The sequence below is a fragment of the Propithecus coquereli genome, unplaced genomic scaffold (assembly GCF_000956105.1).
Source record: "Propithecus coquereli isolate 6110/MARCELLA unplaced genomic scaffold, Pcoq_1.0 Scaffold438, whole genome shotgun sequence".
Taxonomy (NCBI): domain Eukaryota; kingdom Metazoa; phylum Chordata; class Mammalia; order Primates; family Indriidae; genus Propithecus; species Propithecus coquereli.
The window spans coordinates 630134-640133 of NW_012150152.1; the positions used below are offsets into that span (position 1 = coordinate 630134).

At 60.8% G+C, this 10000-nt stretch overlaps 1 protein-coding gene across 3 annotated transcripts; it reads left to right on the top strand.

Annotated features, from left to right (window-relative positions):
* Positions 1 to 807: 807 nt before the first annotated feature.
* Positions 808 to 9380, top strand: HOMER3 (homer scaffolding protein 3). 3 transcript variants are annotated; one of them, XM_012654015.1, is made up of 10 exons: positions 808 to 988; positions 2717 to 2798; positions 2882 to 3038; positions 3260 to 3391; positions 5435 to 5542; positions 6694 to 6815; positions 7419 to 7575; positions 7834 to 7944; positions 8038 to 8124; positions 8940 to 9380. In XM_012654015.1, exons 2-10 carry the CDS (start codon positions 2785 to 2787, stop codon positions 9129 to 9131), a joined length of 1080 nt encoding a protein of 359 aa, XP_012509469.1. In that variant the 5' UTR covers positions 808 to 988; positions 2717 to 2784; the 3' UTR covers positions 9132 to 9380. The 3 variants fall into 3 exon arrangements, with proteins under 3 accessions (XP_012509469.1, XP_012509472.1, XP_012509471.1); XM_012654017.1 differs by lacking the exon at positions 808 to 988 and adding an exon at positions 1064 to 1702; XM_012654018.1 differs by lacking the exon at positions 5435 to 5542 and having other exon boundaries at positions 826 to 988.
* The last annotated feature ends 620 nt before the right edge of the window (positions 9381 to 10000 follow it).

Here is a 10000-nt window from a genome sequence, read left to right on the forward strand (position 1 = left end):
CTGGGGAGGAGGATCCCAGCTCAGGTCCTGAAGCACCAAGTGTAGTAAGGGGGCCTCCCTGTGACCAGAGGTGACAAACCCAGGCCAGCAGAGCTTGAGGGGACACACTGGACACTGACATCCCCTCAGCCCTTGGATTCTGGACCCGCTAAACAGCAGCAATAATAACCTCAATCCAACCATAGCTGGCATTTGTATCATTTTCTTGGGTGGGGGACAGAGGTGGACAGATGTCCCCGCCACGGGATCAGGGCAGGGCAGAAGAACAGGTGGGAAGGCTTCTCTCTCTTTGCCTGGCTTCCGGTCCCCTCCCCCACTAGGGTCTCCTTCGACTCCTGGCAACACTCGCTGAGCACCTACTGTATGCAGACCCTAGGCCTCACTCACCAGCGCCCCGCGCCCCAACCCTGCACCTCCACTCCCCTCAGGCAGGCCAGGAGGAACCTTGCCCCCGTCACAGGCCGGAGGTCATGACCCCAGGTAGAGGCAGCAGCGACCTGAAAGGTCAGGGCTGCCCCTGAGAAGGTGAAAGGAGGGTGCGGTCGCATCTCTATGCGTCCAGCTGTTTGTCCATTGCTTCCTGTCTCCTTGTCTGTCTCCGCCTGTCCCTGGTCCCTTTCTCATCCCGGATGTCTGTCTCTTTGTTCCCGCCCCCTGCTCCCAACCCTGGCCCCCCGCCCCAGCCCCCAGCCCGCGTCCCCTCCCCCTCCGCGCCCCCAGCTGCAGGGGCCGGCAGGGGGCGCAGCGGGGCGGCCTCGGCGGCCCGGGAGGCGGGGCGGGCGGCGGCCGCGTCGGGACCGGCCGCGATGGGACCGGAGGCGGCGCGGGCGGCGGCGGCGCAGACAAAGGCGCGGGCGGCGCGGAGGGCGGCGCGGAGGGCGCGGGCCGGGGAGCCAGGGAGCGAGCGGGGCGCCCGGCTGCGCGGAGTCAGCGCCGCGGGCCGCACCCGACCGGCGCCCGGACACTCGCGGGGCGCCGACCCGGCAGGGTGAGCCCGGCCGGCCGAGCCTGCGCCGGGAGCGCGGGGGCCTTGGAGTCCCGGGGACACGGGAGGGCGCGGGGGCCCCCGAAGTTCCGCCCGCGGGGCCTGGGGGCCGTGCGAGGCCCCCGAGTTCCAGGGCTGGGGAAAGCGCTGGGGTCCCGAAGTTCTGGAGTCGGGGTCCGGGCGGGGACTGCGCGGGAGGTTCCCAAAGTTCTGGACCCGGCGTTGGAGGAGGCTGCGAAGGGGTCCCCGAAGTTTCGGACCTGGGGTGGCGGAATAGTGCGGGAGGGGTCCCGGAATTCCGGACAGGGGACTGGAGGGGTGGCAGGGGGGGCCTCGAAGTCTAGGAGTTGGGTACAAGGGGGAGTCTCCAAGTTCTGGATCTGGGGCTAGAGGTGGCAGCGCGGGAGGGGGTCCACGAAGTTACGGACCTGGGGTTGTAGAGGAGGTGTCCCCGAAGTTCTGGACCCAGAGTCGGGGGGCATCGCGGGGATCTCGGAAGTTCCACGGTCGGGGCGCGCGTCCCGAAGTTGGGGTGCGCACTGGTGTCCTGATGCGGGTGAGGACTGGGTCCTGAATGAGTATCAAGCCCCCCTGAAGTGGGGCGCGTGGGACGGGGCCTCACCCACCGGCCTGACTGGGGATTCCTGTCACCGGGCGGTGTCGGACCCCCCTCCGGGAGCCCCGCGTCCGGCGGCGTCCGAGGCGCATGACTAGTTGGTGAGTAACTTTCCCCAAACGCGGCAAGTCGCGGCAGGAGCGGCCGGACCGGAAGGGCCTGGGTTCCGGGGATCCCCGTGCACCGCCGCTGCAACCTCCGCAACCTCGGCGGCCCAGACCCGCCCCCAGCCCAGGCCAGACCTGCCACCCCTCCTCCACTCGGGGGCTCCGGTTTCAGACCCTGTGACCTGGACAGCAGCTGCCCAGGACAGGATGGGGGGGCACCCGCCTCTGACCACGGAGGCCGCTGGGCTGGGGCCTCCCCTCCCCCAATCCCCTCCTGGGTCCCCTGCACATCCCCTGGATGCAGGTTTTGGGGTACGGGGGGAGGATCAGGAAGTCCCCTCCCAGCATCGTTCCTGGCTTCCTGGGTTGGCGGCTAGCGGAACCAGATGGGAGGTTGGGGAGCCCAGTCTCCCGTCCTGGCTCCTGTCCTGGCCCGCACGGTGGACTGGGGGAGTCTGCTGTTTGGCTATATCTTGTCTTTTCAACTAGGCTGGGGGCTCCCTGGGGATTTGGACTCTGACTCCAAGGTGTGCCTCTGCCGTGGGGTGAGGGCTGAGGGGTTCCTCTCCGGTCTGGTGGCTAACTGGTCTCCCAGTAAGAACCTGTCCGCGCTCCGCTTTTTGATGGACGGCCCTACCCTGGGACGTAATGGGTGAACGTGGCCGAACGGACTGGGCAGCGTGGGCCTTGGCTGTCCCGGCCCAGTCCCAGGATGTAGCGGCTTCACTCGGCGTCTAGTAACCGGGACAATGAGAATTTTCACTGGGATGTCGGGGGCCACTTGGCTGCTCTCAGAGAGCCATGTCCTCCTGCCCAGGGTGTTTCAGGGCTTCCCCCAGATGAAGAAAGATGGGGTCCCCTGGCTAGTGTAGTGACCTGTACTAATTCTCTTGCCTTTTGGCTGGAAGTTCTGTGAACGGTGCACCAGGCGGTGGGTCCTGAGGTTGGACATGCTCGGCCTTCCTCAGCCAGGCCTGAGGGACACTCACAGGCCCCCTTTCTCCCCAGGGGCCAAGCCAGCGGCTCCTGCCACCCCTCTGGCTGCCGCTTAGAGCCTTCCCAGCCCAGCCTGACCAATGTCCACAGCCAGGTGAGCTCCCAGCTCCCCCAGCCTGGCTCTCAGCTTCTGGGCGGGGGTGCCTGGCCCCCACTGAGCACCCTCTCCCCACGCAGGGAGCAGCCCATCTTCAGCACACGGGCGCACGTGTTCCAGATTGACCCGGCCACCAAGCGGAACTGGATCCCAGCCGGCAAGCACGCGCTCACTGTCTCCTATTTCTACGATGCCACCCGCAATGTCTACCGCATCATCAGCATCGGGGGTGCCAAGGTCCAGGCAGGGTCTGGGCGGGGCATAGGCACCAGGGGTCCTGGCGACAGACCTTGCTGTTTGCCACAGGGGGTGGGAAACCCTGAGCCTTCCTGGGCCTCAGTTTCTCTCTCCTGAAATGGCTCAGGGCTCCGAGACCCTGACGCAGGTGATACAGGGGGTTTCATGTTTGTTATTATCAGTCCCATCAACCTTGAACTTTGTTTTGCACCCCTGCCCAGGCCATCATTAACAGCACCGTCACCCCCAACATGACCTTTACCAAAACCTCCCAGAAGTTCGGGCAGTGGGCGGACAGTCGTGCCAACACTGTCTACGGCCTTGGCTTTGCCTCTGAGCAGCATCTGACACAGGTAGGCTGGGAGAGGAGTGGAGGGAGGAACAGGGCTGGGCCTAGGTCTTCTCCTCTGTGCACTGGGGGACCTCGGGCAGGTCCCAGGCCTCTGTCTCCCTGCAGAATAGGCAGGCTGAGTGTGATGAGCCAGAATGCTGGGTGTGGTGGCTCACACCTGTAATCCCAGTACTTTGGGACGCCAAGATAGGAGGATCACTTGAGCCCAGGAGTTACAAGGCAAGACTGGACAGCATAGCAAGACCCCATCTCTTAAAAAATAATTAATTAATTTAAAAAAGACATTAGATGAACTGGAAGCCTATTCCAGGTTCCGTGGTTTGAGTCCCAGTTCTCTTGGCCACTTGCTCCAATTTTGAATACACCTTACTCTTCACCTACTCACCTTACTCCCAAATGAGTGCCTGGGCTGGCTGGGCACCTCCCCACACGCCCCAGCAATACTGCATAATCCACCACCCTCTGCTGTCTCTATACTTCCATATTATCTTTTTTTTTTTTTTTTTTTGAGACAAGAGTCTCACTTTGTTGCCCTGGCTAGAGTGAGTGCCGTGGCGTCAGCCTAGCTCACAGCAACCTCAGACTCCTGGGCTCAAAGGATCCTCCTGCCTCAGCCTCCCGAGTAGCGGGACTACAGGCATGCGCCACCATGCCCGGCTAATTTTTTCTATCTATTTTTAGTTGTCCGATTAATTTCTTTCTATTTTTAGTAGAGACGGGGTCTCGCTCTTGCTCAGGCTGGTCTCGAACTCCTGACCTTGAGCGATCCACCCGCCTCGGCCTCCCAGAGAGCTAGGATTACAGGCGTGAGCCACCTATTATCTTTATCCATTGTTTCTTTGATGATTAGTGCTTTCTGTGCCTTGCTGAGGTCATCAAGATTTTCTCCTTTGTTTTGTTCTAGAAGCTTTATAATTTATCTTCCTCATTTAGGTCTTGAATTGATTTCTGTGGGTGGTGCAAGGAAGGGGTCCAGGTTCATTTTTTTCCCATATAAATGTTGAGTTGCTCTTGGACCATTTTTTTTTGTTTGTTTTTGTTTTTTGTTTTTTGAGACAGAGTCTTGCTCTGTTGCCAGGGCCAGAGTGCTGTGGTGTCAGCCTTGATTACAGCAACCTCCAACTCCTGGGCTCAAGCGATCCTCCTGCCTCAGCCTCCCGAGTAGCTGGGACTGCAGGCACACCACCACACCCGGCTAATTTTTTCATTTTTAGTAGAGATGGGGTCTCCCTCTTGCTCAGGCTGGTCTCGAATTTCTGAACTCAAGCGATCCTCCCACCTCGGCCTCCCAGAGTGCTAGGATTACAGGCGTGAGCCACCGCACCCAGCCATTGGACCATTTTTTGAAAAGATCATTTTCCCTTCGTGAATGACACTGATGCCTTTTGCACAAATCAAGTGGCTATTTGTTAAGATTTTCTTTAACAAAATTATTTTTAAACTAAGGAAATTTATTTTAAAATGGGGGGAAAAATCATATCCTATCCTAACTGGAAACCTGGTGTTGCTTGTCATAGCTTACCACCTGGTAGACGTAATCATTTAGTACAACGAAAACAGAAGCGGAGATTATTCTCTCACTGATTGCGGATGCTTCTCAGAGCCCAAGACCTACTCTCTCTCTCTCTCTCTCTCTCTCTCTCTCTTTAAATGTGTCCTTGTATCGCCTTTCTTTTTTCTTTTTTCCTACTCTCTCGTTGTTATAAAGGGATTTTTAACAGGTGTTAAAGACAGATTAGCACCAACCTGAGTCTCTCTTTGTTGAAATAAGTCAGATAGGAAAAGGGAATCCGTTTCTCAGTGTGGCACAATGTACTTCGTGCCACCTCTGTGATTTAATGCCACCTGGCAGCCTGCTGTAATACCTCCTCTGCTGGAACATCATCATTTTCCAAACCTTCTTTCCTTCTTACAGTTTGTGTGATAAGGGGATGGTTACAGTTCTGAAGATTCTTTCCAAAGCAACAGGGCTGTCCCTGGATGGGGGTGACCTGGGGGTTTGTTGATTGTCTGTTTCTTCTCCTTCCCTCCCTCGGCCCTCCAGTTTGCGGAGAAGTTCCAGGAAGTGAAGGAAGCGGCGAGGCTGGCACGGGAGAAATCTCAGGATGGTGGGGAGCTCACCAGTCCAGCCCTGGGGCTCGCCTCCCACCAGGTGGGCATTCCTTGTCCCTCCCATGCCCACCCGTATTGGGGATCTGGGCACCATGCTGGTACCCAAGACCAAATGCTCCCAGATGACATAAAGTTAGACCCATGGTGGTGACCACAGAGGAGGGGTATGGGAACATGTCATGGGGGGCTGGGCCTAGCCTAGGGTCAGGGAGGCCACCCAGTAGGTGCCCGTGACAAAACCAGCTCAGACGGCAGCATTGAAGACTAGAAGTTGAAACGGCTGGGCACAGAGCAGAGCCATGAACCGCCCCTGGGTGTTTTCCCACATTAATTAATTCGACATCATTTATTGAGCACCTGCTGTGTGCCAGGCCCAAGGCTGGGCACAGGGGTTACAGAGATGAAAAACCAGGCCGGCCTCTGCCCTCAGGGCCCTTCCTGCTGGCGTCATAAATGTGATCTTGAAGATTGGCCTCAGGGAAGAGCTTTGCTATGAGGAAGCAGGGGGGAGCTTTCTGAGTGTTTCCTCACTGGAGTTTAGACGGGTTTAGGCGGGTTTAGGCGGGTTTAGGCGGGTTTGCTCCTGGGGGATTAGTGAAAGCCCAGGCAGGCAAGGTGGGGGTGGGGCACGGGACTCCCAGCACACGGGCCCTGGGGAGCCATGGAGGGTGGGTGAGGTGGTGAGGGGTGCGCTTGGATCCTGTGCTGGGCAGGACCTGCTGGGGCCATAGGTCAGTTCGGACCCCCTAACCTGAGTCACGACTCCAGTGGCACCCCAACCATGATCTTCTAACCTCTTCTTGACTGAAGCCACCGCTTATCAAGAGTCCATCCTTGGCGGGGCGCGGTGGCTCACGCCTGCAATCCTAGCACTCTGGGAGGCCGAGGCGGGCCGATCGTTTGGGCTCAGGAGTTGGAGGCCAGCCTGAGCAAGAGCGGGACCCCGTCTCTACTAAAGATAGAAAGAAATTAATTGGACAGCTAAAAATATAAAGAAAAAATTAGCCGGGCATGGTGGCGTATGCCTGTAGTTCCAGCTACTCGGGAGGCTGAGGCAGGAGGATCGCTCGAGCCCAGGAGTTGGAGGTTGCTGTGAGCTAGGCTGATGCCACAGCACTCATTCTAGCCCGGGCAACACAGTGAGACTCTGTCTCAAAAAAAAAAAGAGTCCATCCTTGTCCCCACCCACAGGTGCCCCCAACCCCCCTTGTCAGTGCCAATGGCCCCGGCGAGGAGAAGCTGTTCCGCAGCCAGAGCGCGGACGCCCCCGGCCCCACGGAGCGAGAGCGGCTCAAGAAGATGCTGTCCGAGGGGTGAGGGGCCCGGCAGGGCGTGGGGGGTGGCGAGGAGGGGGCTTCTCAGAAGTCCGGGGAGTGCGGCCGACGGCGGGATCTGGCTTTGGACCCAGGACCTGGGGAAGCGGAGGAGGCCGCCCGCCCGGGTCCTGCCGAGTCCTCAGCCCACCGCGCCCCCGCGTTGGCCACGCCTCCGCGGATGACTCCGCCCCTTTCTCGGCCGCTCCTCTCGGCTAAACCCGCGCCGTCTATGCCGGTCCAGGCCGGTGATAAATCCTGGGGCGCCTCCCCACCCCCAACCCCATTCTGACCGTGTCCCCATCGGCTGGCACCTCCCCCGTCTCCCACTGGGACAGTGTCTCACTGGGCGGACTCCACGTGCCTACTTGGACCCGGTCCGGACAAGACCACGCCTCCCGGGACCCCAAATCCTAGCTCGGCGCTACCTTGGCCCCGCCCCTAGCCCGCCCCAGTGTCGCCCTGACCCCGCCCCCAGTCCAGAGCCACCCTACCCCGGCCCCGCCCCCAGCCCAGCGTCACCCCGCCCCCTAATCTAGCATCAATTGGGACCCCGGGCCCCCGGCCCGCGGTCGCCCCTTGTTGACCCTCGCGTCCCTGCAGCTCCGTGGGCGAGGTACAGTGGGAGGCCGAGTTCTTCGCGCTGCAGGACAGCAACAACAAGCTGGCGGGCGCGCTGCGAGAGGCCAACGCCGCTGCCGCCCAGTGGAGGCAGCAGCTGGAGGCCCAGCGAGCGGAGGCTGAGCGGCTGCGGCAGCGGGTGAGGGCAGAGACCCCTCCCTCCCAGAAACCTCTCCCAGAGACCGCAGCAACTGTGTAGCCCGCGTCTCCACCTGTCCCATCTGCCTTGGGTTTGTGGACTGGCTGTGTGGCCTCAGCAGTTCACTTCCCCAAGCCTCAGTTTCTTGCTCTATAAAATGGGTCTGAGACAATGCCAGCTTCCCTAAAGTCCAGCAGGAGGCAGATTCCCCAGGGGTCCTGGCTGGAGCATCAGGGGCTGAGATTCCTGTCCGCACAGGTGGCTGAACTGGAGGCCCAGGCAGCTGCGGAGGCTCCCCAGGTCAGCGAGAAGGAAGTGCCGGCTCAGTCGCTGGAGCAGCTGGAGGCACTAGTGCAGACCAAGGACCAGGTGAGCACCGAGTGTCGGCCTGGGCCTGGCCTCCCCTCACCGCCCACGGGGGAGCCAGGACCCCGGACAGACCCTGGGACCCTCCTCCTCTAGGAGATCCAGACCCTGAGGACACAGACGGGCGGGCCCCGAGAGGCCCCGGACACCACTGAGCGTGAGGAGACGCAGCAAAAGGTGCAGGTGTGTGTGGGCGCCAGGAGGTGGGGTGATGGGGGCCGAGGAGATCTGCCTTCCTGGTGGGTCCTGGGCAGCTCCGTGCCTCCTCGAGACTCAGTCTCCCGCCTGCACCCGGAGTCAGGACGGTGTCTACCTAAGACTAAATTGTCGGGAAGACCAGGCCCGCAGGTGCTTCGTAACCGACGATTAGTAGTAGTTTCACATCCGTCCGTGAGTTCAACAAGCAACTTTTGAGTTCCTGCTGAATTCCGATGCTTGACCCTGTCACATCCTCACATGTCCTCGGCCCGAGATCACAGAGCCTCCTGCATTTGAATCCGGGTCTGGCTGGCTTGGCTTTGGCTGAAGCCTTTATCCAAGAAATGTTCAGTGAGCACTTCCTGGGAGCCCAATAAGTAGAGATGTTCAAGGATCTGAATCCCCTAAAAGGGTCGCTGGGGGAGACAAGTTGGGGAAGTGTGTAGAACAGAGGGCACAGCACATGCAAAGGCCCTGAGGTGGGAAGAAACTTGGGTGTCCAGGGACAAAGAGGCCAGTGAGGCTGGTGTGCGTTTTAGTCCCAGTGTGATGGGAGCCACAGGACGGTTTTCAGTAGAGGAAGGACATGATCACTTCTGTGGTGTTCAAAATGGCCCAAATGGCCAGGGGAACAGGGAGTTGTGAGCAGAGCAGAGGCGCGGGGAGCAGGCGGGGAAGCAGAGGGGGCTTGGGCCAGAGCAGGGGCCCTGGGGATGGCCGTCAGATGCTGGATGCCTCAGGCGAGGCTGGTGACTCGAGACTTGTTGGGGTCCCCAACCCTGTCCACCCTCTGCCTGCAGGACCTGGAGACCCGCAACGCGGAGCTGGAACATCAGCTGCGGGTGACGGAGCGCAGCCTGGAGGAGGCGCGGGCGGAGCGGGAGCGGGCGCGGGCCGAGGTGGGCCGGGCGGCGCAGCTGCTGGACGTGCGGCTGTTCGAGTTGAGCGAGCTGCGTGAGGGCCTGGCCCGCCTGGCTGAGGCCGCGCCCTGATCCTGGCTGCCGCGTCTGAGTGGGAGCAGGGCCCTCGGCTGCTTGTACAGGAACGATTCCGGCCCACCGCGTGGGCCAGGCTGCGGGCGGCAGGCAGGCGCATTCGCCCTAGCAGGGACTGGGGGTCCCCACTCAGCCCGGGGCAGGCCTGGCCACACCTCCCCAGCCGGCCCTGGCCGTTCACAGCCGGGGGCTGTTTTTGAGCTTTCCATTGTGTAGAATTTCTAGATCCCTGGGGTGTGTACTGATGCCCAGATTACATTTCTAAGCGTGGCTGTGTACGTGTGGTGTGTGGGCACCTAACATCTGTCACCAGCCTCTTTACACGCCTCCCCTGGGGTGCACCTGAGCCGACCCCACGTCCACATGGCAACTGTTAGCCACCTGCAGGTGCGGAGTGAGGCTCACAGCCCGAGGCATGTGCCTAGTAGGCCGCCGGGAGCCTGGCTCTGCCCGGTACCTCTGCCCGTCCCCTTCGGCTTAGCCCGCGTTGTCTGGCCAGGTTTGGACTCAGGTAGCCCTGGAGAAGTTCCCCTTCACTCTGGTCGCGACCCCCAGATGGGGCCAGGTGGGGAAGTGCTCAGAACATAGCCGTTCACTAGGCACGAGGGTGACCGTGACACCTTGCGACGCGTTTGGAGAGCGGTGCAGTTGCGGGACCTGGAGAAACCCAGAGAAGGGGCTTCACCGCCACGAGGGCCCCGGGCACAGCCTGGAGCTCAGGCCGGTGGTCTGTCCGCACAGCGTAGGGGCTGCCTGCAGGAAGTGGACGTGGTGTCCTGGGGACCAGAGAGGCACAGGCGGCCACACCGTATTCTCCCACCCTCACCCCTGTTGTTCTTGGAGAATCACACTGAGCAAGTCGAAAA

Excerpts from the sequence above, each read along its gene's own strand:
- HOMER3 (XM_012654015.1), top strand. Across the intron at positions 7,576-7,833 it reads CTGAGCGGCTGCGGCAGCGG|GTGGCTGAACTGGAGGCCCA; the intron begins GTGAGGGCAGAG and ends CTGTCCGCACAG. Across the intron at positions 7,945-8,037 it reads TAGTGCAGACCAAGGACCAG|GAGATCCAGACCCTGAGGAC; the intron begins GTGAGCACCGAG and ends CTCCTCCTCTAG.